At 56.2% G+C, this 25,802-nt stretch overlaps 6 protein-coding genes across 6 annotated transcripts; 3 read left to right on the top strand and 3 right to left on the bottom strand.

Moving 5' to 3' along the window:
• Positions 1-2,362: 2,362 nt before the first annotated feature.
• On the bottom strand, positions 2,363-4,479 carry LTHEOB_997 (UV radiation resistance protein; the record flags this gene model as incomplete). The annotated part of the gene is made up of 3 exons (XM_035519615.1): positions 2,363-3,631; positions 3,714-4,340; positions 4,396-4,479. The coding sequence occupies 3 exons, from the start codon at positions 4,477-4,479 to the stop codon at positions 2,363-2,365; spliced, it is 1,980 nt and encodes a 659-aa protein (XP_035367344.1).
• A 322-nt stretch (positions 4,480-4,801) lies between these two features.
• LTHEOB_998 (uncharacterized protein) lies at positions 4,802-6,220 on the top strand (the record flags this gene model as incomplete). Its single annotated transcript, XM_035519626.1, has 2 exons — positions 4,802-4,942; positions 5,015-6,220. 2 exons carry the CDS (start codon positions 4,802-4,804, stop codon positions 6,218-6,220), a joined length of 1,347 nt encoding a protein of 448 aa, XP_035367345.1.
• A 347-nt stretch (positions 6,221-6,567) lies between these two features.
• LTHEOB_999 (Ceramide synthase membrane component) lies at positions 6,568-8,068 on the top strand (the record flags this gene model as incomplete). Its single annotated transcript, XM_035519637.1, has 3 exons — positions 6,568-6,747; positions 6,799-7,524; positions 7,574-8,068. The coding sequence occupies 3 exons, from the start codon at positions 6,568-6,570 to the stop codon at positions 8,066-8,068; spliced, it is 1,401 nt and encodes a 466-aa protein (XP_035367346.1).
• Positions 8,069-12,316: 4,248 nt separating this feature from the next.
• On the bottom strand, positions 12,317-15,091 carry LTHEOB_1000 (Cell wall proline rich protein; the record flags this gene model as incomplete). The annotated part of the gene is made up of 1 exon (XM_035506597.1): positions 12,317-15,091. The coding sequence occupies one exon, from the start codon at positions 15,089-15,091 to the stop codon at positions 12,317-12,319; it is 2,775 nt and encodes a 924-aa protein (XP_035367347.1).
• Positions 15,092-20,818: 5,727 nt separating this feature from the next.
• On the bottom strand, positions 20,819-22,436 carry LTHEOB_1001 (uncharacterized protein; the record flags this gene model as incomplete). The annotated part of the gene is made up of 4 exons (XM_035506608.1): positions 20,819-20,912; positions 20,975-21,912; positions 21,962-22,262; positions 22,318-22,436. The coding sequence occupies 4 exons, from the start codon at positions 22,434-22,436 to the stop codon at positions 20,819-20,821; spliced, it is 1,452 nt and encodes a 483-aa protein (XP_035367348.1).
• Positions 22,437-23,042: 606 nt separating this feature from the next.
• Positions 23,043-24,989, top strand: LTHEOB_1002 (Exonuclease; the record flags this gene model as incomplete). The annotated part of the gene is made up of 1 exon (XM_035506619.1): positions 23,043-24,989. The coding sequence occupies one exon, from the start codon at positions 23,043-23,045 to the stop codon at positions 24,987-24,989; it is 1,947 nt and encodes a 648-aa protein (XP_035367349.1).
• Between the last annotated feature and the right edge of the window lie 813 nt (positions 24,990-25,802).

Raw genomic sequence — 25,802 nt, forward strand, 5'->3', positions numbered from 1 at the left:
TTGTCCCGTCCTTCCTGTGACCGAAGATCAACCCCCGTGGCACCAGCCGGGAGTTGCACGGCACCGCCATGCTCAGTTTCTGCTAGCATGCGTTCCGCCCGCAAAGCATCTTCATCCCGGGAGGCTCCCGCGTCCAAGATGAGATGCTGCAGGCAAGCGGGGTCGTTCAGCTGGAGCGGACCGCCACCAATGAAGCCTGCCAAGATGACAGCGTCGACTGCCGCCTTCCATCGCGCCCGCCCCCGCTGACAGCTCCGCTCTGCCGTATTCTCCGAGGGGGAAAGCTGCATTAGCCTTTTTTTTCCGTGGCGTCGATCATATGCGAGATATGTGCCAGCTGGATTTGTTGGGTCCGTGAGCTGCATCGGCAGTCCCATCCGCTGCATACACCCGGCCTTGGAACTTCCTCAGCCAACAGCGCCCACGAGGAAGTCTTAGCATCGCTTATGCTCCTGGACACCGTGTCTCAGCCGCCACGTGTTAGGAGATGATATCGAAAAAAAATCTTCTCTTCTGGTCAAGCTCTTCGTGTGTGGCATTAAGCTCTCTTGCGCACGATCGTATTTCCCCCACATCGGGAAACCCCAGGACCCACACATGGCCATGTCGCGATCGCCGAGCAAAACGGCTTGCTGATGTGGGGCAAAGGGCGGTGCGTGTCTAGAACATCTGTACTCGGGTCTGCCTGGAATGGGAGATCTACAAGCTAGGCAGACACGTTCGGGACATGACAGGTGCCACATCCAAAAAACCGGGCAAGATTGACCAACGACCATTTACAAAACAAGTACCGTCTGCTTCGATATGTTCCGCTAAGGGCAATTAGATCGGCGAGCCGGAGTTCTCCTTTTCGCCCCGCTCCGGCTTTGGAGGGGGGAGGCAAAAAAAACCCCGCACATCCTATCGCGGCGCCATCCGCTCGGCAACTCTCGCTTGCACTTCTCGCTACCAGATGATCGCGCATCACCCGTGGCGTCGAAGCTATTCTCGGGCGGAGAGATCCAGAGGCTGTGTGGCGTAGGTTGGAGGGTGAACTTCCCCTCGTCAAGAGTGGGTTCTGCGGCGCCCTCCCCACCGCCAACGCACTACCATTCGTGTTCCCGATGTGAGCTGGTGACCTCTTGCAGCAGTGGGTACAGATACTTCTGTTCAATACTTCTCATTTCCTTTGCGTTGCATTCTATTCTTGCATCATCGGGGGCGGAGAAGTGAATTCATGGGCTGATTCATGCATCTTCAGCCCGCTTCCGCTTTAATGTCAAATCCTCGAGCAAGCGAGAACTTGCCCAGAGAAGACACACCGCTCGGAGAGGCGCGCCAGATCCACTAGCTTCGCGTTTCCCCCATTCTGACGCCAAGAGAACGCTTGCTCCGGACTCAGCGGAGCTTGGCGCGCGCCCGCGTCCTTCTGCCTGGACGGCACGATTGCCTAATCTTCATCCAAACGAGGCCTGGGCTGTAGCCATTGCTTAGATCCGGTAAAGTGTCTCTGGGGTCGGTGAGGAAACTGCCATCCCTCAGATCTTACAGTGAGCTGGAAAACTTTCTCCTTCAGCGTTCCGTGAGACACTGCTCTTTTCTTACGTGGGCAATTGAAGCAAATATTCGGACCTAGATGTGACAGTTGAATTCAGTTATCCACGCAAATAGAGTGCATTATTTCTTATAAATTTAGCTTGGAGGAAGGTACAATCATGTCTTGTAGACCACTGTAACCCACCCCATGAGCTTAGGCCACCCTTCCGCAGCACCCTATTCGTGCCTCGCCATAGTCGTGAGTCTTCCTTCGCTCTCCTGCGCTTCTTGCTTGCCAACACTGCAAATCCTGAACAGCAGTAGCAGTATCCTCTTCCAATGAATGGTTTGTACCCGCTACAGACGCTCTGCTTCAGTTCATCCATCATCTCTTCCACAGCAACCACAAATACAGTCGTTGTATCAAGCATCCTATTTCGCCACCGAAACGCCGCAACACGCAGACCACCGGTTCTACCCCATCCACTTCAGATATTCCTTCCCTGATGGGTAAAACACTTCCAGCCTGGATCAAGAGCTATGCCTGAGAAAGATATTACCCGTTACTAATGCTGTCCAGATGCTTTGCCCCGCCACTCCCGCCTGCCAAACCCTCCCAAAAGTGCCACCACCACCACCAGCGGCCCGCTCCTACGGAAAAAGCCCACACAGCGCCAGACCCTCGGACAAGAGAAGAGAGAGAGAGAGACTACACAAGCGGCCCGGGTATAGCGCATGCAAGAAAATCATCCGCCCAACAAACCGGTCCCAATTTCAGAGACAAAAAAACAAGCCATGACCCACTTTCTGGAATTCATCCACCTAAAAGTGCTTCTTATTTACAGTTTCAGGACACGCTACCGAGCGCCGCTGCCGGCTTATGGATCTTGAAGCTCGGCGTGGCAGCGAAGCTAATCCGATTATTGTCGGTGCCGCCGCCCTTCACCAAAGAGGCCGCTGCCGCTGCCGCTTCACCCTTATCAGGTGCCGTCGTTTTCGTCGGCGAAGCTAGCGTCGTCGATCCGGTGGCGCGCAGCCCTCCATTCTCTTGCGGCGCAGCACCGTTAGCCACCGTGCTATCAACAGAGGCTCTGCGCGAGTCGTTCGGAGTGCCGGGGTACCTGAGCAGCGCGCGGAAGCCGCCCGCCTTGCGCGCCGGGATGTCGCCCTTGCCGGCCGTGGCGACGTAGAGGAGGTATTTGAGGTTGGGCAGCGTCTGGCGGATGTCGAGCAGCTTGAGGCCGAGCTCGTTGGACAGCAGCTCGATGTTCTTGTTCAGCAGGAAGACGCCGTACTCGAAGCGGTAGCGCACCGCGCCGCGCATGAACAGCGGGTACGTGCGGGGCCCGTTAGTCATCGAGATGGGGTCGTCGATCGTCGAGTGCGATGCCTTGGGGTCGATGGGGTAAGCCAGTGGGAGGGAGAGGTATACGGACAAATGCGCCACGACTTGGGCGACGTAGCCGAGAGCGGCGCCGGTGACGTCTTCTCGGACGTCGTCGAACTCGGAGTTGGGGAGCGGAAGGCCTTTTATGGTGAAGTAAAGGGAACGGCCGGGTATGGGCTCGATTGGGTAGATTTTGAGCAGATCTTCGCAGACACGACGTCTGTGGCCGAGAATCTCATCCTGGACCTGCTGCAGAGTGATCTTCCGTTCCTCAAGCTGCTCCTTGCCGTGCTCAATGTCTTCCAACGTCTGAGTCTGCATTTCTCTTCCTTTCCGCATGGTCTCGCGACGGTACTTGATGCCGGCTTGTAGATCATTGCGCTTCTTTCTGGCAGCTTCCAGCCGTCTCCTCTGGGAAGCTACCAACGCCTCAACCTGCTTTAGCCTCTCCTGGGCCTCGGGAACGTGGTTCACCGTAGAAAGCGCTTCGTCATTCCTCTCAATGATAGCATTGATTTCTGTGGTTAGACGGTCGCGCGTGGCCAAGGCATCTTGAATGCAGTCATCCAGGGTGGAAAGCCTCATTAGTTGATCGTAGGATGAAGTCGGTTGAGGGGGTGCGGATGTCGATTTAGCCGGGGCGGTAGTCCAATCGAGGCGATAGGCTTCGGAGGCGAGGTCCATGAAACTGGTGTATATGCCATCGGTGAAGTGGAACAGAATGCAATTCTGGGGAAAGGGATGATGAAAGCTGTCAAGCTAAAACACGAGTCACTCGACCAAGATCCGGCATTGTTGATGGTGAACTTACTGATTTGCCAATGAACTGCAGGGAGCGGAAATTGACGGCAATGTCCAAGAGATGCTGGTGCTCGGTCATGGTGTCGCTCTTGACCCAGACCTTGACAGTGAGCTCGTCCAACCTGGTCACGGCTGGGCCCCATGGATGTAGGTCGAAGAAGCGGAAGTCAGGGTTCATTGCCTTCTCGACCTCCTCGCTCACGTACACCGGCTCATCAACGCCATCGACGTGCAGCGAGAAAAAAGTATTGGCCATGCGTCCGCCAGTCACGTCCTCGAGCTTCTTTTGGCGCTGCAACGGGCTCGCTCCCGACCATTCCATGGTGCTTCTGCGGCGCATCCTGGCGATGGCGGGCCTGAGAGACACATCTGGAGCAGGAGGATCATTGTTATCCGGCTTTGGGCCTTCGGTCACGGCAGACTCGCTGATGGGCTTGAGGTCGTTGGATCTTAGGTCGTTGGAAGACCGAGAATGTTCGAGCTTGCGGCTCTCACGCTGAGCCAAAGCCTTGGTGGGAGTCTTCAGAGACGAGGGGATCGCGTCATCATCGATAGTGCCTCGGCGTGGGCGTCCGGTGGCCTGCACGAGGGTCAAGTTACGGATGGTGATGCCCTGGAGATGCCTGATCTTCCGGTTCTACGTCGTGTCAGCGGGCAGATAATGGCTGGCGCAGAAATGCGATGGAGCATACGTAGGGAAGTAACCAGGGCCGTTCCCGACGGGGAAGATCTTGAGGCGGGTGTTGGTCGCCGGGGCCGCTCGAGCTTCCCGGCATGGTGTTGGCGGGCGCAGGGACGCAACGCGCGCGCAGAGAGGGCTATCGATGGATTTAAATGGCGGAGGCTGAGCTTGACTGCCCCGGAATCGCAGTCATTTCGCCGTGCATGGCGTTGTCGAGTGTGGGCTTGAAGGTGGTGTTGGGCGAGAGTGTCCCGCATACCCGCCGCGCGCCCACCGTCATCACAAGCGCGCCCGGGCCAAGCCTGGTGTTCGCGACGTCCGCTGAGACTTTTCCTCCGCACCCTCCCTCGCCCACCCTCCGCCCACCAGCGCCTCCTCTCTGCCGACGCGCCGCGCTGCTCTCCGTCTCTACCGCCATGAACCTAAACAAGGCCGCGCGGGCCTTGTCCAAGGGGACGGTCGCCACGCCCGCCGCCGCAGAGCATGGCCAGCACATTTTCATCTACAACAACATCCGCACCAACCAGACCGTCTACTCGCTGCAGCGCAACTTGAACGTATGCATCAATTGCTCCGGGCGGCCGCCAATGGGGTGCCTGCCGAGGTTCAATCGCTAAATGACTGTCCAGAACCACGATGCACTGTCGCAACTCAGCTTCGCCGGCAAGAAGACTGTCCCTGCAAAGCTACGCAAAGACATATGGCGTCCTCTGGCCACCGTCAGTTTCCGCAACAGCGCCGAAGGCCTTGTTGTGTACCGAAATCTACGCGAGTTCCGAAAGCTTCACGAGCAGAACTGGGACCACACCAAGGAATACCCTATGCTTCCGCCAGACGCGCAAAAAAGGCTCAAGGAAAGCAAGGCGGCACCGACCAAGAAGGAGAGAGCCAAGATCATCATGGACCAGAAGGCCAATTCCATCGCCGATCTGGCCGCCGTGCTCAAGAAGCATGCAGCTGAATTTCGAACACTATTCCAGCACAACGAAGAAGCACTGGACCGAGAATTGAACGACGTGTTTGCGGCAGCTGGCCGTCTTAAGAAGATCAACATGACTATCAAGGAAAAGAAGGAGGCACTGGGTATGAAGGCTACGTCCGAGGAGAAGGACGCCACGCCTGACGAGAAGGAGGCTGCTCCTGCGAAGGAGGTTACGCCTGAGGAGAGGGAGGCAATTTTGAAGGAGCTGAAGGAGCTGGCTTCCGAAAAGAAGAAGCTGCGCGGCGCAGATGAGGCAGCGGAAGCGATAAAGCCGATACATACGGAGTTGACGTTGTCGAGGATGAGGGACAATGGCGGAATGGCCAAGATCCAGAAGGAAATCGACGAAGCGCGAGACACGCTGCGTTCGAAGGACGAGGATATCACCGAAGGATATAGGGCATTGTTGGAACAGCGCGTGAGGGAGTGGAAGATAAAGATTCGGAAGATACACAAGGCGTTCCTCTCGATGCGACTCAGGCTAGGACGAACGGCGTACGACCCCAAGCAGGAGGTGGAGCAGATATTGGAGCAGATGCTGGAGAAGGCTGACAAGAAGGCCGGTAAGAAGGCCGTCAACAAGGTTGTCAACGAGGCCGCCAACAAGCCTGCCAACAAGCCCAGAAAGAAGGCCAACGACAAGATTCCGGAGCCCACGGAGGCCTTCAGGGCTGCCGTGAGAATCAAGTGGGCAGACATTCGCGATGCCAGTCATGCTAAGCAATGGCCGTCCACAGTGAAGCACAGCGAACTGGGATTCATTCGCCACTCAGCACCAAGCAGCGCCCTGCGGAGGGCAGTGCCATTCCCTGAGTTCCCGGCTCGGTATGAGTCGGTAGTAGCTACAGCATGAAGGACAACGGCTTTTGGGGGGGCATGATTTTTCTCTGGAGGCGTAGAAAATGGTGTAAGATAATGGTTCATATGCGTGCATGGTAAAATCACATGCGTCAAGGCAACAGAGGAATGTGTTCGTGCTACGTGAATCCTCAGCTGGCGTAGGGCGGTGTGCGGTGTGCGGACGAATCGGGAAGCCGTGGACCCTGGACTCGGAGCTTGGAGGCGGAAATTGCGGAGGTCGAGTCGTGTGCTCATTGGCGCTGCTCTCCCGACCGCCGCTCTATTTTCTGCCGTCGCTGAGCTCCATATCTTCCACCATCATCCCTCCCCTCCTCATCCACCCTCGACTCGCAATCCGCCATGGCCCGCTCCGATCAGACTGAGCCTTTTCCGCCCCTCCATCCGCTGCGCGAGCCGACGGGCTTCGGCAGTGGTTCGCGCCGCCGCCGAAAGAGCAGCAACCTCGGTGACGACCCCAGGGGAGATACTGGCACCGTGAGCCTTGCGACGGCTTTCGACAATCAGTCGCCCACCGAAGAGGTACCAGACCCCTCATTTTCCGCAATGGCCGCAACTGACCGCTTGTCAAAGCGTTTCCCCAAGCAGCACCGCCCTTCGAAGCGCCGGAAAGCGAAGTCTCTCATGCGCCGCTGGTGGAAGCTTTCGATCCGCCATACCTGGCTCAATCCGCTGATCTTAATCGTCCTCCTCCTCGCTGCCTATGCCGTCAATCCGAACGAGTCTAACCCGTTGCACGCCGCCATCTTTCTGTCCTATCCGCTTCCCCGCGCTCCCGACGCCGATCCGTCCGTTCCGATACAATATGGCAAGGGAGGCAGGGACTTCGCCTTCGTCGGATTCTACATCATTGTCTTCTCCTTCACGCGCGAATTCCTGATGCAGCGTTTCCTGCGGCCCCTAGCCATCCGCTGCGGCATCAAGTCACGCGCCAAGCAGGCACGCTTCATGGAACAAGTCTACACCGCCATCTACTTTGGAATCTTTGGTCCTTTTGGTCTCTACGTCATGTCGCGCACTCCGGTCTGGTATTTCAACACCAGGGGAATGTACGAGGGCTTCCCGCACAAGACGCACGAGGCTGTCTTCAAGGCCTACTACCTGCTCCAGGCTAGCTACTGGGCCCAGCAGGCCATTGTCCTGCTTCTGATGCTCGAGAAGCCGCGTAAGGACTTCAAGGAGCTCGTCATGCACCATATCATCACCATCGCCCTCATCTGGTGCAGCTACCGCTTCCACTTTACTTATATGGGTGTGGCTGTCTACATTACTCACGATATCAGCGATTTCTTCCTTGCCGTACGTCTTCATTTCGCGCAATTGTTTTGTCGTCGCTAATGGTTTACAGACGTCGAAAACCCTGAACTACCTTGATTCCCCCATCGTTGGCCCTTACTTTGGCTTCTTCATCTTCGTCTGGACTTACCTCCGCCACTACATCAACCTCCGCATCCTCTGGTCCATGGTCAATGGCGAATTCTCCTCCATCGGTCCTTTCGAGCTGAACTGGGACACGCAGCAATACAAGTGCTGGATCTCGCAATACATCACATTTGCACTGCTCGCCAGCCTGCAGGCCGTCAATCTGTTCTGGCTGTTTTTGATCCTGCGCATTGCATACCGCTTCGTCGCGAGCTGGGGAGAAGTCGTCAAGGATGAGCGCAGCGATTACGAGGAAAGCGAGAACGAACAGGAGGCGGCGGAGAAGAACGCCAATGGCAAGGCTGTGGAAGCAGCTCCTCAGGTTCTCCTCAATGGTGAGCCAGTCTCGCCGGTGGAGGATAAGGCGACGACGACGGCGACGGCCGCCGCCGCCAATGGAAAGCAGAGAAAGGGTAGGTAAGACGTATGGGACAATCGTTGCGAAAGCGCAGCGCATCGTTTGCATATGACGATTCGGCACGTCACTTTTGCGGTGAAGTGACGAGAACACCATTTTTTGTAATATGTCAACGTTTTACGTCCCACGACCACCATCGACGACATTGGGAACGGCCGATACAAGAACAGTGGGACTCTTTTCTCCTGTACAATATGACCCGTTCGCTTCTGGATTGTTTTGGAGACCAAGCTATTTCGGCCCTCAGATGGGAAATTCCCGCCCGCAGTGTTTTGGATTGAGGTAGGCGGCGTCTTGCATTGGTATTCATGCATTATCTCATGTTGTAATTAGAGGACCGCTTCTTTCTTTAAGGTCTTTTTTCACTCGTTAAAGCGCTTGGAGGACAGGCAGTCCACCGATAGGGATTGGGTTGCAGGGGGAAAGGATGGACGAGAAACGGCCTAATGAAGAGAAAGTGTAATATGAGGGAGGCTCTGTTGGTCATTCAATGTGGCATGTACGTCGCTGTTATGAAGCAAATAAAATGAAAAGGCATCGCCCTCTACGATTGTTTTTCGCTTTGACTGGCTGGCTTTCGAAGTGTTCCGGACCCCAGGTGTTACCTACTTTCATTCATTCTCGACACTTCTATTTCCTCAGCCCTTTAGCTGTGTGGCTCGAGGTCAACAGTGCTCTGAGACGGGCATTCTAATTCTAATTCGCAATATCCCACCCCAGCACGCCTACCAATGATACAGACATTTACTACTTCCCTTGCCTTGGTGTCTTACCGCACGATTAACGCGCTGTCATACCACACCCTGCTGTTTGCAATCCCCGAAGTCATCCCGGCGAAAGCAAGGCTATTTCCCAGCCCTACATCAGGCAACACATAATCATCGCACTTACCCAGTCAAAGCTCGAACATACGTGGCCACTGGCAACACCAACAACGCCATCATCCAATCTCCCACTTACGACATGAGCGCACCATCACACCAACACACACATCTCGTCGTCCTGCCAGCCAACAAAAAGACATGACCATTCGCATCATCCCCAACACGTGCGCGGTCTAACCCAAACAGGCAATATTGCAGCGAGGGAAAGCCGAACGAATGGTCAGTGCACGGCTCTCCTTCGGGTCCTGCTCAGGTCAAACCGTCGAGACACCGGCAGAAGGAAAGAAAAAAGAAAAAAAAAGGGAACCGGCCGTAGCCGTATGTTACCTAACCCGGCCCGTTGCCGGCCCGGTTAATGGTGCACTTCGCAACCCTTCTTTTTTAGCTCCGGCTCCTTCGTTCGTTACTATCCCTTTCCAGTTTGCGTGAAATTCGCGCGTACGTGGCTAGGTACGTAGGGGGCCCGGCGCCGGTCGTCATCGTGTAACCTCCGTTGGTCGCATTGCCGAGGTGTTGTTGCTGTGTTGTCACTGCTGCTGCTCTCTTCTCTTCCGTAATGATCCGGAATCAGCACGTTCCGTCCGTTCGCGGCAAGGAGTTCGTCCCGGCCATCTTTCCGAGTGCCACATACGACAGCCTAGCATGATGGGTAGTGTCGTGTGAGTGAGGCAGTTACCGTAAGACAGACGAATCGATTGATACTGTAGCCAGCCGAGGTACGTCGAATACGACAGGGAAGTGACAGTGACATCTCAATACGTAAATGCAGTTCGTCGTTCAAAAGACGAAAAGGAGGACGGAGAAGAGAGCTGCGGCGTTTGAGACATGTCTAGGTGCCTCCTGTTGTGGCTGTGCTGGATGGATGCCGCGTTCCCGCACCGGAAGCCCAAGCTGCCGGGACTCGGCGAGATCTCAATCTCACCCCGTTACAGCGGGCGAGCCCGCCGTCGGAAAAGGAAGGCTTTCAGGTAAGGCTTTACGCCTCTAGTGAGGGTCAAGCTAGGATGTGAGGCACTTCACATGGGTTCCGTTGTTGCGTAACAGTCCCGAGCTGCACGTTCTATGCCCTAGCATTACCGCCAATTGAGTCAAAGTAATTGGCGAACTGCACGGCCAATCACAGCTCTCATCAGGCCTATTCTCCAGATACATCGCATAAGCATCAGGAGTGCATCTCTGTTGCTTTGCTGTGAAGTTCCGCAAGTAGCCTACTTACCCACGAATGGTTCAGAGCCAAGGTCGGTAGACGCATGATCGCCGCCACCATCTCAGTCAGTGTGTTTGAAAAGATCAACGCAAGTGCGGGGATCTTCAGCACTGTTAGACGAAAAGGCTTAATTCCGTAGACTTGACACGACCATTCATCTCAGCTTGCCTGGCCTCGCGCATCTCCAGCCTCACCTACCGTTACATTTCGAAAATGCAACATTGGAGAGCATGTAACAATGATAGCAGACAGCGGAGGTAACATGCGGGGTACGAGTGAAGGAATGGTACGGATTGCAAAAAAAGTGGCTGTGTAGGTGGACAGGGGGGCCACCCCCAGGTGTGCCACCTCCAGTTCCCAATGCCGCACTATCGACCCCGAGTTGTTTCGGCTCTGACACGTGCCTTTTTTTTTTCCTTCGCCTCGAAAATCTTGCCCAGTTCCAATGGTAGCGAAGAGGCACAAGCTCGTGTCGTTCAGCCCAGCTCTACACCGACAGATGCTCTCGCTTCTGCCTAAAGATTCGGGCTACGGCTACAGCAAACGGCAGGGGCAAGCTAGAAGTACGAAGTGGAATGACTGCCAGCATTTTCTTGCAAGAAAAGGTAGCAAAACTTCGCTAGAGGAAGCAAACGCAGACGCACGCCGTAGGCTGATGTGGAACGAGTCTTGTCCCATCACCTCACTTTATCCCAACAATCTTGGGCTACGCTCATACCATACTCAAAATAATGGCAACAGAGCGAAGAGTTCAGCAGCCTGCAACGACGAAGCCTCAAGCGCTGAAGCGCATTAGCAGCGAAAACAAGGCAAGAAGCCAGATGCCGTAGGAATGTCAGGCCTCTCGTGAAGAAACAAAAGAAAGGCTGCTGCCTAGGAGTCCGCAGCTTGCTTGCAGCCGCATGAAGCGCGCGTATCGGCCCGTTCGGAAACTCGCAACAACACGTGGTGGGAAGCATTCCACTCTCTGAGTCGGAAGGCAAGCCACAGCAAAGGGAGGAGAGAGGGCATCGAAGTTGAAACATGCCATTGTGGAGCACGGCCACAGACTCGAGGGTTTCATGTCACATCTCTTTCATAGATGCCAATCAAAAAACTTATTCAGGTGGCGCGGCGATAATGAAGCTTCATATCGTTCAGCGGAAATGAAGTAGGGTGATCAAACAAGTCCAACGCCCCAACAACTTTTTTTTGACTAACGGACAACACAACAACATGAATGTGGGGAAGGGAGAGAGACATAGAGTAAAGCAGCTGACTATGATTAAACGAGTGTATTTAGTTTGTTTCTGCGTTTCATTCGTCGTCCCCACACTGTGCATCCTCCACCTTTGTTCTTCAACAAGCTGCATGTCTATTTAGCGCACGCAAATACGCATACACACACACGTGCAGTCTCCATCCCACATGGTCCTCTACTCAACAGAAAATCCCCTGAAACAATTGCCTCCCAAGATATGCTTTTGGTAACAAGAATCGATCGTAACATGTCCGAGGGTGAGAGAGATTTGCGGTCGAGTGGAGAGTTAAAACGCAGGAGGGTTCGTGGCGGGCGTGTGTCGAAAAATCAAGACAAATGCCGTGTAGTTCGAACAGTGGAAAATGTGACAAAACTCTCAAGCCACCCAAAACAAAAAGCAGAACGAAGAACTGATCAGCCAACTTTTGACTCTGCGCTGCACATACTCGACGTGCAGGCCAATCTTTTCGTTCTTTGACGAAATCAAAACAAGAGGGGGAGAGATCGCTTCTGCCCCAAACCGCCTATGCGAAGCAATGTCTTCCAGAAGTCCTCCCATGCTGTTAAATTCTTCTTGCTGTTGTCCTTGGTTTTGTGCTGTCCTTTCTGTATGCTGTAAACAACGCGTGTGTTGGCGAAACCCGGGTCGGGGCCGTTATGTTTCCAGGAATAAAACAACAAATCCCGATATGCTCGTCCGTCCGATGGCGCCCTTATGCTCCAAAACGCAAAGTGGAAAAAACACCGTGTCCATGAATGAGAGGGCGTAATAACCCAAAGAAGTAAAACAGTCGTAACGTGCCATCAACATGAAGGCCGGCTCCAGAGGTCGGCCAATAGGCTGCATTAGTCCAAATATGGATATTACCAGGTCGCGAAGAAGCCGGGACGAGAGCGGGACAGGCCGTGACGATATACATTTATGAGTGCAGGTTGTGCTTATTCTTCCAAAACTGCATCATCTTGCTGAGCCGCCGAGTCTTCTTGTGCTTCATATCCTTCGGCTTGTCGGCGTGCTCGGACTGAGGTCTTTGCTCAATCGACAGCTTGCTCCTTTCTCCAAAAGAGCTGCCGACAAGCCTTGACAGACTAGCGATACTCGTGCGCTTCCGACGAGTGTCGTATGGCATACTTGACATAGAAGATACAGACCCCACGCGGTCGCCGGGGCTCCGAGGCATGACGTAGGGGAAATTTGCATGCTGAGCGCTGGTCATGGTAGACCTGCTGCTTGTCAGAGAAGGAACGTCGTCGACAGAGACACGGCATTCAGGGCCTGGCTCGCCCATCTGCATGGAGCGGGTGTCAGTGATGGAAGAGGCGGCAGTGCCCATCCTAGCTGTATCGAAGGAACTTTGACCGCGGCCGAAATCGGGCGAGAAGGAAGAGGTGCTTAGCGAATCAGGGGACTGAACTGCCTGGGTACATGCCGGTACTGGCAGATTCAGAGTCTGCTCAGGTTCCCTGGAGCCGTCTCCCGCAGGAGTTATTGTCGAGTCAGAGGACCGAGTTACAGAGGATGTCCGAGGCTCCTCGGGCTCCTCAGAAAGCTGGAACGGACTGGGGGCGCGAGCAATGTCGACCGGATTGGTGCCAGGAGAGACGGAAGCGATCGTCCCTGTTGCCATCGGGGAAGGTGCAAGGTATTCAAAGGATGATTTGCTCTTCGAAAATGCGTCACTGAAATTCCAGGTCATCGTAGTCCCGTTCTGGGGCTGGTCAGTCTCAACGACCTGGATGCCAGTGCCGGTTTCATCCTCGTCCTCGCTAGCAGAAGCCTCGACAACGGACGAGCTTTTACCACTAGCCGATGTTGCCGCTTGTTCTTCCTCGCTTTCCTCTTCCTCTTCTTCCTCGAAGACGTCGGCCATGGTAGGAGCAGTAGTTGTGGTGTTCCGAAATTCGAAAGGCGCGAGCTCTGGCGCACTCTCTGTCCTTCGATGGCCGGATGCGATACCCATGCTGCTGTGCATCGGCTTGCGCCTCGCAACCATGCCACGCGCTTGGGCACGCGGTGGTACGGGGCCTATTGTGGGCGTGTTGAACGGACCAAGCGCAGCATCGAGGTCGATGGCTGGACTCATGGCATCCTGTTCGTAGCCAAGCATCTGCTTGGGCTGCCAAGAAGCGATGTTGGTGTCTAACCTCGGCCTCGCATCGACAGGGTTTGATGTCGGAGTCACGATGGTCACCGTGTTGTCGTCATCAAAGTTCGGAGAAAGATCGTCAAGATCGACTTCGATGTCATCGTCCTGAAAGCTGGATTGGCTAGGAAGAGTGGGGGTGGATCCTCTGCGGGGCATCTCCTTGAGTTTGGAGCTGTGACGCTTCGCCTTGCGGCCCATGATGGAAGTGGCCCACGACTTCACTTTTCGCGGCTTGTGCGATTTGCGGGGAGGCGTTGGCGGCGCTTTCATGTGGATTTCGGAGGGGCTGGGCTCAGCCGGAGAAGACATGGGCGATTCCGAAAGCACGGACACAGAAGCCTCGGAGGTTGTTACCGCGGATGCTGCAGAAATGGAAGAGTCGCTGTTACGTTGCTCTGACCAGAAGAAACTCCGCTTTTTCGCGTGGCGAGCGGGGGAGCTGTTGGCAGGTGGCGAAACTTGCACTTCAGGGAAAATTGCAGATCTTGGGCGCTTAGAGTTGAGCAATTCCCCGAAACTTCCCTTGCCGGTGTCTTTGACGTCCAAAATTGCCCCAGCGGTGCTGGGCCGTCCAGACTTGTTCTCCTTGTCAAAAGTGACAGTGAGATTCGGACGAGCCATCCGAGCGACAGATGGGCTCGAAGCTCCGCTCACGACCGAGGACAGGCTGTTTGAGACCGAATGGCCGCGAATTGTCGACATGGTGCTCTCTGTCTCGGAGGAAATGGTTGAAAGCGGCCGAATGTACTCGACGGTTTCGGAAAAGCCGACGCGCGCCCGGGATGGCGGTCGCTGAGAGAAATCCGATGCATTCTGGAATGGGTTCGAGCTCGAGTCAAAAACGTTGATGGCCGGGGGAGGAGTCTGAGTCTTGGGAAAAGGCGAAGGCTTCAATTCCTTCTCGATGGGCGTTGCCGGGGTGTTGTCGATCCGAGGAATATCAGGGACATTCGGAGGGGTGTTAGTTGATGGTTGGAGTAGGAATGAGAGATCATGTGATGAAATGGCGCCGGAACGACGATGCGCGTGTCCTCTTCTTCCGGCGGGAGGGCCAAGCTTCAGTGTCGAGTTCTGTGGAGGGAAGCCACCCTCGATCTTGGTGGGGCTGGAGCTCATGGGGACCATGGTGCCGCTCCGAAAGCTGCCGCCGCCGATGAACTCGCTCGCGCCGCGCCTGTGGCCAATGTTCTTCGAGGGCGTCGAGGGCGAGTTGGACGTGGGCGTATGCGGAGGAGTTGTAGTCGACGGGGCGGGCGTCAGGCTTGGTTGACCAGGGTTGAAGCTGAAATCAGGTAGGGCACTTGCGGAACGTCGCTTGCTGAAATCCGGGTTAGTGCGCCTGGCGGTTGGTAGGACCTGCAGTGAGCTAGGTCGGCGTCCAGAAGGTCGCGGGTCGTCGGAGGGCGGTGAGTCTGGCGACGGCTGCGGGAAGACGAAGTGCGGGTTGGGGACCAGTTCGATGTGGTCGGCCCTCTGGTACAGCGGAGCGCCCATGTCAGAGGCCGGTGCCTGGGTAACAGGCTGGCGCGGGAGGGCGATTTGTGCCATGGCTGCAACGTATCGGGGCACAATGCGATTGCGTCGAGACGGGGTGGGACGGGCGAGTGCAGGACAGTTGGTGGTACAGCGGTTTTATGGTGGGTACGGCATAGGACGAGCAGAGAAAGAAGGAGAAAACAGCAGGGCTTGAAGACTGGAGGAAACAATGCGATTAACTGCGTGGTGGTCAGCGAACGCCGGGGCGTGGGGTGGCGCGGTGTTGCGGCGTACACAGTATAGGCGAAGGACAGAAGCAAGCAGATTCTCCGGGTCACCGCCGTATCTCTCGTGTCGAAGCTGGTAAAGGAAGGAATGTGGTCGTAAGGAACGGACGCGTCGATGGGTGCGCGGGCGCAGGCACCTATCTCAGCATTTGGTTGGAGAGTGGTGTTGTTGGCACCTCGGTTTGGACGGTGCGGGAGAGGATGGAGTGGGCGATGGGAGCGACAAGCGGAGGAGGCCCGGGCAACATCAAATGGGCCAAGAGCCGTGCACGGGGCGCGCGCCATGCCGCTTACAGCCCTGGTTATCTTTGCACCAGCCAGCAGCCTCCGCAGCAGGCGGGCCCGCAACTGCGAGATCACCGCCAGCACCTCTGCGCTCTGTGCGTCCCACGGGCAACGGCCTGCCAGCGCCCGCACGCCGTTCACAGCACGCATCGCAAGCGCAGCACCGCAGCCCGCAGAGCCCCTCGTGCAGAACAGCAGCGCATCGCCGGCGGCCACACCCCTTGCGAGCAGCCGAGCTCGAGCCAGCCAATTCGCATCTCGTATCTCGCCAATCATATGCCCGCGTCGCATCGCTCACGTCGCGCGCAGCTGCGCCACCGCCCGTTGCTGCCCGCCAGACAGCCGCCCATGCCCGTCGCGCGTCCAGCCCGCGCCGGCGCCGGCCTGGCCGCACGAGCGCCTGGCTGTGGCTGAGGCTTGCGTGCGCCTGCCTGAGGAGAATTCCTCGCGCGATGGCGGCAGCTGCGACAATCGGTCCGCCGTCGTGGAGATCGATATACACTCGCGCGCGCGGCCTGGCGCCGCTGGCGCAGTCCTGCCGCCGCCGTCGCCGTGGGAGCCCACCGGCGCACAACGGCACCCGTGGGCGGCGGTGCTTCTGGCGCGCGCCGGCAGGCATGACCGAGCGGCATTGTGCCTGTTTCAAGCGTGCTGAAGCTCGCTAGGCTGAGGCCAGGAATAGCTGCGCACTGACCCGTCTCCTGCTTCATTTGCGCCAGAGTTGCCCCTGTTCTTGGCGGGCAGGGCGTTTGCTGTTTGACAACGTACCCGAATGACGTTCTCCCAGCCTCCCGCAAATCTCCTTCACCAGCACGCGAAATGAGCAGTGCGGATCGATTCTCAAATCCGTCGAGCATGTGGAGATGCTACGCGCCTTGCGCCCCCAGCCCAGGAGCCGCCCAAGCCCGCGTGCCTGACACACAACGATGGAAGAACCCTGAGAGAAGATTCCAATGCCGTCTGGCTCGGACCGCCCAGCGGCACCGCTGGCGATGGTTTTTCTCGCCCTGCCACAGCATTTTTGCCTTCCGTACTCTGTATACGAGCCGGCCTGCGTCTCTACGCGCCGGCACTGCGACCTGCGCCGAAAGAGACGGAGCCGTCTCCACAACCTCGCTTGAGTGCTGCACGTCATCCGGGCCTCTTGTCGATTTCGAAGACCTTCATCACCGCAGGGCTCACCTCGCAATTAATTGAAATCTCATCCGGCTGGTTGCCGAAATGCGCTCACTAGCCACCGCCAGGCCGCCAGGACCCTGAAGATCCGGGCGTCAAATCGCCATAATTGCCGCTGTCCACCTTTATTGCCATCATGTCGCTTGCTGCTTCGCTTCGCAGCTCACCATATATCCCCGGCCTCAATCTCTATTCTGACTCTTAGCAGCATTCCTCGGACAAGATACGTCGCAGCCGCACGCCTACATGGCCGTAGGGCTATGCATCTCACCAGCAATCAACCAGAGACCCGTCCTTACCTCTGCTTCGGCATTGGCAAGAAACAAACCGCTCCATCGCCACAACCACCCGTCGCACTGCAGTAGCCACTGTTTTGCTCACCGGCGACCCAGACACTGCCGTACCACCCAACCCAGTTGGCCTTCTGGAAGAGGCTTGCTTCAAGACCTTGTACAAGAACAAGAAACCTGATCTCTATTTTCGAGGCGCTGACCCTAGGGCTGGCCTGCTCACCGCAACGCCGGACTCCTGCAGCAAGCAGCGCGGCTCCGCCTGCCGTGTAAAGTCGTGGGTGCCGCAGGTTTCCTTCTTCCAACGCTGCACGGTTGCCCAGAGGGATCTCTGGACGATTGACGTGAAGCCGATCTGGAGCAGCAAAAGAAGGATTGCCCAAAGGGTATATTCACACGAAGATGGGCACTCTGACAATGAGGTACGTGTCCGTGTTTCAAATGACGCGGAGGATTGACCCGCTGTGCATATTAATTGCGCAGTGTATTGCAGCAGATCTGAGGGAAATGGCCAAAGAGCGCGCGTCCACGTGTGCGCGCTTGGGTACACCACAAGGCCAGACTGGAGAAAGCATGCCAAAGCTCCTAGACAGGAGGTTCACGATGAAACGCAACGCTCGAGCTTTGCCAGACAGCGCGCGGGAGATCCATGCGGCACATCTCGCCCACCTCGATGGTGGAGCCTGTACCTGCTGAAAGCCGCAACAAAGCGCTTTTCCAGCTGCAGGCGGCCATGGAGGGGTAGATCGACGCTGTCAATGTTTCTCGTTATACCCCTTGTGGTAGTTGTCAGGGGCGGCAACTTTGACAACAATAGCGAACTGTTCGCTGCGCGGACCCGTGCCTCTACTGTACCCACCCTACAGAGCACAAAAGCGCTTCGGGACATAGCCGCGTGCAGGCGCTACGCTACGCGCTCGGAATCGCATGTAGAGACTCGGATAGCTTCAGAAAGGCCCATCTGCGGTATATCCATCGCTGATTCTGACCGGTATGCCGGTATCTGTTACACATACTCGACGCAAAGGTCAACCAACAAAAGAGCAGGAGATGAACACACGTCGATCATAACAGTCGTCTTTTAAACCTCGTTTTATTACGCGTTGTCGTATACAATGGGCGCATGGTGTTTGCAATACGAATTTCCCCTCGCGTTAATACATGTTCTCGGACAGACCGACCGACCAAAGATAGCAACAATTGGGGATCACGAAGACCTGCGTCGCAAACACCACCACCGCAGCATCACCATCGGCCGTTCTCAATTTGCCCGCAAGCCACCCTTGCACAGATCTCGCACATTACCATTACCGTTGTGCATGCCTAATGACGCGCTTCTCGCATCCGCACAACACAATACTCGCGCACGAGATTACGATCGGCTCGCTGTATAAAACATAGCGACGGAATAATGACGTGTATGGATACAGCCGCATTTCGTCATCTCGTGCAAGTTGCCTACTTTGCCCATCTATTTTTGGTCGCTTAATTCCTGCCCCCCTTCTCCACGTCTGTGCGCGGTACATGCTGCGTGTGTGGCTCTCCTTAGTGTTGAGGGAGGGGGGCAGAGGAGCGGAGCATCCTCCCCCAGCCCAGGCAGAAGAAGCAACAGCAAGTGGACCGGCAGATGTCGGCTGAGGCACGACCGGTCAGGTCACAGGGGCACGGGACGGCTCGGCCCCAAGCAGACATTGTTTCAACGGTCGATGAAAGGAAGGTGATGTGGCTACTACAGCAGCGTCGAGCGGGCTAGATCTCGAACTATTTGCAAGATAGGCTCGCTCAATAGAACCCACATTTGACACGGAGGGGCATCGAAAGTCACGATGCAGCTGTCACTGTTCTGCGTAGAGCCAGTTTAGCCAAGTAGAAATCATTGTAATGTTGCATTTTCATCTCGATTCTTCGATTGGAATTGGAATAAGGTTAGGAAGTATCGACAAGGTACATGTACACTGGACACGAGCGAGATACCTCCGGCATGAACTACAAAAAGCTTCGGCCACGACAAAGAGCGAGACAAAAGAGCAGTGAGCGTCAGGCACACGACGGCACGCATAGCAACACCGATTCGATCTCGTATATGAAAGCCGACCCGCCCGCGACGGGGAAACGCTTGCGAGTCAATACTTGCGCATCCCACTATCGCATCCTTTTTCCCCACCCCCTCCTCCCCAAAGCGGCTCGCGCGAGTTGGACCAACTCTCTCCTCATCCATCATGATGACGCCGCCGATGGGCGCCAAAGGCATGAACATGGTCGTTTCACATTAATCTGAACCTGCGACCTCTCGCTACTTTTTACCCATGTGGAGGCCGGACAGGTACATGCAGCGTATCGCGACGACGGTCCACACTTGCCGTTGTATCGATGAGTCACGAGGAATGCAGTGTGCGATGTCTTCTTCCATCAATTGCCGCCTGCATCGTCCGCTCGTCGATGGTGTTTCGCATATATACCGATCGAGGTGGGGGCTGTTGTTTTTCTCTGCATGGAGGAGTGCGCGCGTGAGCAACTCTCACACACATACAGCGGCGCTTCGACGTATTGGCGGCTCTCTAGGTTAGCTTATTAGCGGCGGGCCGGAGAAGCCTGCAGAAAAGAGCAGGTGTGGGCGAGTAAGGAAGAAGAAAAAAAAACAGAGACGCCGCTCGCCGCCGCCGCCGCCGCCGCCGCTGGCGGGCCAAGCATTTGTCGGCAAAAGGACAGCAGCAAGATTGCAACGCCGCGGCGAAATAATAAAAGCCGAGTCGTTGGAAATGAAAGAGCGCGTGAGCAGAGTTTCTCTTGCGGCGCTTGTTCTTTCCCTTTTTTGTTTTTCCTTTTCGTCAGGCCGTTGTATGCACACACACGTATCTGATCTCGCATGACTGGTCTCGCGACTGGGTGGGTGGCCGGGGGGTGTGTGTGATGGAGGGGGGAGTAAGGGAGGGGGAGCGGAGCTGCGCGTGCGCCGCCGCCGCTATGCAGGGCGAAGCGTGGGCCGTCACATCGATTTCTCGCGTGTGCCTGGCAGGGCAGAGAAAGGCGCACGCACCCCCCTCCAACTCCCATCCCCCGGCACGGCACGGCACGGCATTTGGGCCCGCCTCGCCCTTCCCTCAATCAGATTATTTCCTCCGGGCCGTGGCGACGGGCATATGCAGGAACGAACCCAAGAGTCGGAAAAATAAAAACCGGATCATGCCAGATACGGACCTGAGGAAAACTATTGATCTCCGTATTCGATTGTGTTGGTCAGCTCCCCCGGCTGCTTCGGGAGATGCGCCGCAGCGACCAAGCGACGCCACCTCACAGTTGGAGGCCTGAGCTCCGGATCCAGGCACACCCCAAGGCGCTATAGCAGCGGGCAGGTAAGGATTTGGTAGCGTTCAAACGGGAAGTGAATTTCTATTTACAGGTCGTTCGCCCCTCTTTCTCGGCCGCTTTGAGGTTCCACGGCCACTGCTTTGGTCGACGGCCCGTCCTGATTTGACTATTTGCACCGAAACTCTACAATAACGCCGCATCCCTCTTGTGCTCGGGGAAACCCAGTCTGAAGATGAAGACGCGTCGTCGTAAAGCAATGAAATATGTAATAGGAGCACTGCACAGCACCGACCGACCGAATTACCCGTCAATCGGTACTTTCTGCTCAGCACCGTGACTCGGAGCCACCGGAGACGAGAGGGCAGCGGGATAGGGGAAAAGGGAGCAGAGGTGCGCGGAGGGCCGGAAGTGCCCCTGCTCCAGCATTCGTAATCTCTCTCCTGGTTGTCATCTCAAACCTCGAATTCGCTGAGCCAGTGCTTGACCACCAGCTTGCCCTCGTCGAACGAGGGTTTGTTCAGCTTACGCACGATGATGGCAGCGTGGCTGTGCGGAAAAGCAAAAGGATCAGTACTCAGCTGACCATGGGGAACAAGGTTACGACTTACCTGTGTCTATGCTTGTGAATGTAAACCGGATATTTCCTGAAGCCCACGTCATCCAACGCCTGTATCATGGCAAACTGGGCTGGTGTCAATGCCAATGTTGGGAATTCCAATTTCCTGTTGTCAGGGTGATGGGGAGCCTCATCTTCGGCTTCGCCCGACTCTTCCAGTACGAGCTTCTCGCCGGGGTCTGATTTGATGCGTACGGCTTTGGGCGCGTTGGGCTTGGAGTTTGCTGGCGTGGCGATCTCCTCGCTACCGGACGGCAAGTACTCCTGATTGTGATTGATGCCTTCGAAGATTTCCTCAGCTTCACGGCGCACCTCATTCACGAGCAAAGGAATGCTGTAGGCGCTGGTGTTTATGCCAGATTTCCCCTCGGCGTGGAGCCGGATGCGCCGGCTGCTTCTGACCGACTGTATACCAGAGTTGATGATGAAAAGCACCATGGCAATTGGAATGAAAACGATGAGAAAGAGCATCAGGGGTAGGTTGCTGAGCATGGAGCAACTCTTGCCAGCCAATCGCTTGTAGAAAGTCGGCAGAGCGTCTTCCTGCTCTTGCTTGGGCTGCACGGGGTTGTCGGGATCGAGGATCACATCCTCGTATCCCTTCAAATAATTGATCTTCACAGCGTCCGGGTCGGTGAAAGGATCGATACGAGAGATTCCAGCGGTGTAGTAGACGACAGAGCGGTCGTTGACGATGTTGCAGTACAAGGACTTGTGCTTGAACTTGGCGAGCCCCTTGATGAAGACACTCTCGGGGTCGGCCAAATTGGCAAGCAGCGGGCGGCCGGTGTTGCGGAAGGAATCAATGGTGAACAGCTGCCGGCCAGAGGCGGACAGCATCCTGGCGCCGAGAACATTCCACAGGTGGTTCCAGACGCCAAGGAGAGGAGTGCGTACGCCCAGATGCGGCGTGGCAAAGGTGGTGAAGTTCTGCTTGCATGTAAGCCATGGCTTCCACAGCATATGGGTGCACACGCACGACAGGCTCAATCTTATCAAACCATCCCTTGTAGTACATCAGCCCGATGGCGTATCTCGAGATAAGGCCGCCGAGAGAGTACCCAATGATACTGATCTTGCGGATAGTCTGGCCGTTGCGGGCCAGCCGCTCCAGCTCATCCTCAATCTCCTGAGTAATGCGCTCCCCTCCGAGCTCGATACCGTCGTAGGTTTGAGAGCCAGCATTGCGGGCAACTACAAGAATGTGCAGCTCGTCCTCCGAGTAAGCCTCACGGAGCGAAGATGTGAGATAGGAGAGATGATTGGGGTTACCCCAGAGCCTGCAATGGGCGAGTCAGCCCGGAAAGGCGGAAAACAGACGTCTTGTTATCTTACCCATGCACGAGGACGCATAGGTGGTTGGCCGCGGCGCGGGAGGGCGCGGAATCGCCCATGCCGCTTTTGTAGGCCGTAACGATGCTGGTGTCGATGCTGGAGAGAGCGAACGGGAACATTAACGAGCGCAATCGGGCGCTCGTGGGTGTGGACTTTATTATCAGAAATGCGTTGTGATCGACTGCAAGCAGGAGTAGCGTGCAGCGGGCTTATCGCCAAATATCTAGTCGTCACAGCAGACGCACCTGCCACCGGCTGGCGCTGACGGCAGGGATCAGCTGCGCGCGCAGGGGTGCGCACGAGAGCCGCCAACGACACGCCCACACCACTGTGGCTTCTTGGGCTTTCTTTCAACCTCTATCGGCCACGCGCAGGCCATCGGCGCGCTCCCGTGAGGCGACAAAGGCCACCTGCATCGGAAGCGAGGCATGCGTGTCTAAGCCAACGCAACACCAAGCACCTCCTCGCCAATCCGCCTTTTCGCGCGTGCCTTATCAACGACGCGCCTCCACGGCCCCTTCTTACCACCTTGACCTTGCAGCCAGCTCCGCGCAACCCCAAATCCAGCGATAGTCGGCGGTCGCAAGGCCCGCCTTTTTGGGTAGGTTGGTGCCTAAACTCCACCGCGCTTCCCCACACCCCCGTCTCACCTTATCTCAGTCCCTAATTCCTGCAGCCTGTTGTCCCGTGATCGACCACACCATTCTCTCACCGAACACGTCACCATGTTCTCCAGCAAAGGCCTCTTCAAGCACATCGTCTGTCCCAACGGTGCTGCTTGCCGTATGCCCAATTGCATTTTCGGACATGACTTTCCCGGCACCACAGACGAGTCGCGTCAGCCTGCGCCCGCTCAGGTAGGACACGAGCAGAAACGTCGCAAGCTAGACGATGGCACCAAAGCCTCTCCACCCATTCCCGCCGAGGCGGAGAAGAAGGCTTTCACTGGAGGTTTGGTTCCGGCTAAAACTGCTGTCAGCGGTAAGGATGCTTCTGCCAAAAGCCAACCTCGCAGCACCATCGCCAATCCACCAAGTCAATTGCAATCTGCCAAACGCCCCGTGTCACCCCCTCTAAAGTCCGCCTTGGTAGGACAGAAAGCGAAGCCCGGACCTGCAGCGAACAAGACCGCCTCGTCTGCAGCAAAGAAGCCGCAGGAGGTAAAAGAGACCTTGAACCCACGCCGTGTGGCCAAAGAACCCGAGAAGTGGGGCATTCGTATGGCTCTTCTTGAGAAGCTTCATGAGATGATGGTACCTCTGAATAAGCAAGCTGGCGAGAGCTCTGATCCCGAACTCAAGGCCTTGCATCTGGACGACAATGCACTAATCAAAGCAGCTCTGGACGAGGAAGAAGAGCTCGCCCTGACTCAAGGCAAGGTCTACAAGAATGTGATCAAGCTCCGCATCCTGGCATACAAGAAGATGAACATCGAAGCCTGGAAGCAACACCGCCTTACAGCGACGAAAGGCGCCGCTCCCCAAAAGGAGGAACCCAAGGTCATTGACACAGGTCTCACTCCAGAGCAGGAGACTATGTTCCTCCAACGTCTCATTGCCAACCAGGTAGGTCTCGACAAGCACGGCTATGTCACTGCCGTCCCCACGGATGCAGACATCGACCAAGCTAGGCGTGGTGTCGAGATGAGTGCGAACTACGAAGTATGCGATCGCTGCAGGACCCGCTTCCAAGTATTTCCCGAGCGTCGTGTTGAAGACGGTGCCCTCACCACGGGTAGCCATTGCACATTCCACTGGGGCAAGCCTTTCCGTCCCCAGTACAAGAAGACTGAGGCAATCACTGGCCGAGCAGACATGCGCTACGCCTGCTGTCAAGAAATCACAGGTTCACCGGGCTGTTCGACTTTGGATACCCACGTCTTCAAGATATCCGAGACCAAGCGACTGGCGCTTGTCTTCCCTTTCATTTCTACGCCGCCCAATCCTAATCCGATCAAAGGTAGAGCAGTATGCTTCGATTGCGAAATGGGCTACACTGTCTACGGCATGGAACTTATCCGTCTTACGGCAACATCATGGCCTGACGGAGAGCCTCTGATCGATGTTCTCGTTCGCCCTCTCGGAACGGTTCTTGATTTGAATACTAGATTTTCTGGCGTTACCCCCGATCAGTTCTTCAACGCTCAGCCGTACGATCCAGCTGACCCTTCCTCGGCCAACCCCAGGGCAGTTGATGGCGAGAAGCAGCCAGCACTTCGGATAGTTTCGAGCCCCGCCGAGGCTCGCTCCCTTCTTCTTTCATTCATTGCGCCCGAGACTCCATTGCTTGGCCACGCATTGGAGAACGACTTGAACTCGATTCGTCTAGTACACCCCACCATCGTCGATACCGTCTTGCTTTTCCCAATCAGAGGAGGCCTGCCGGCACGTCCGGCCCTTAAGGGGCTCGTCAAGGGATTGCTTGGGAAGGACATTCAGACGGCGGGCGCGGCCGGTCACGACAGTTTGGAAGACTCACGGGCGACTGGGGAGCTCGTCCGGGTCAAGGTTGAGAGGGAATGGCGGCAGTTGAAGAACTCAGGCTGGACAGTGAGAGATGATGGCTTCTACCCTCCGTTTCCCAAAGAAGGCCAAGGTCCGGCTACATTGGCGGCGATCAATCGGGCGCCGATGAAAAAATCCAAGAAGAGGAGGGGCTCAGAGACAGAATAAAGACTGAGACGGAGGGAGACTAAACAGTCCCTTGCTTGGCACCCTAGTGGGGTTCCGTTCGGCTGGCCGCAGGGCGTCGCGGAGGGGATCCGCATCTAAATCTTGGATATTTGCCCGGCATGCATTTTATTATTATCGGATGCGGTCATCATCCTCGGATAAGGGTTGGACATATTTGGGCTAAATCAGCATTCAAAGGTACAATGCGGGAAGGGTTTCAGGATTTCTTTGCAGGTTTCCAGGATCGGACGACACGGACGAGACAGATTGCAATTTCGTCAAAAACTGGGAATGGGTGAGATTGCGCATCTCCCCGGATTCTTGCGAGCTTCTCTTGGCCATGGAAGCAGGGCTGGACTCTAATCCCGGAGCAGATCCCGTAGGGCACGTGACTGTTGCGACGCCTCGACGTCATCCTCCAAGCTTGAAGGTAGACGCCCAACCAACGTCACACGGAGCCGGCAAGGCAGGAAGAGAACCCAAGCGTTTCACGCCGGCCTTGCAGTAGACAAGCCTGCTGTGCCGCGCTGCATTTTGGCTGCCCGCGCCCATCATTGGCGGCTCTCCCGTGTTGCGAGCAGTAATCTTACAAGGAACCGCCCAGGCTGAATCCAGATTTTTTTTCGTGACGCGTTTGTGAGTGATGTGCAGGAGCCGTGTGCCGCATTGCCCCGCGCGGGGTGACGTAGGGGATGCCAGTTCGTGGGTTGCGCCTTACTGTCCCTAAAATGCCCTCTGTTGCCTGCTCTTCCTTCCCTTCCCGCAACTCAATCCCAGCCCAGACCTCTCCGCAATCAGCACAAAGGACCCGCG

This window comes from Lasiodiplodia theobromae (genome assembly GCF_012971845.1).
Source record: "Lasiodiplodia theobromae strain AM2As chromosome Unknown scaffold_3, whole genome shotgun sequence".
NCBI classification, from domain to species: domain Eukaryota; kingdom Fungi; phylum Ascomycota; class Dothideomycetes; order Botryosphaeriales; family Botryosphaeriaceae; genus Lasiodiplodia; species Lasiodiplodia theobromae.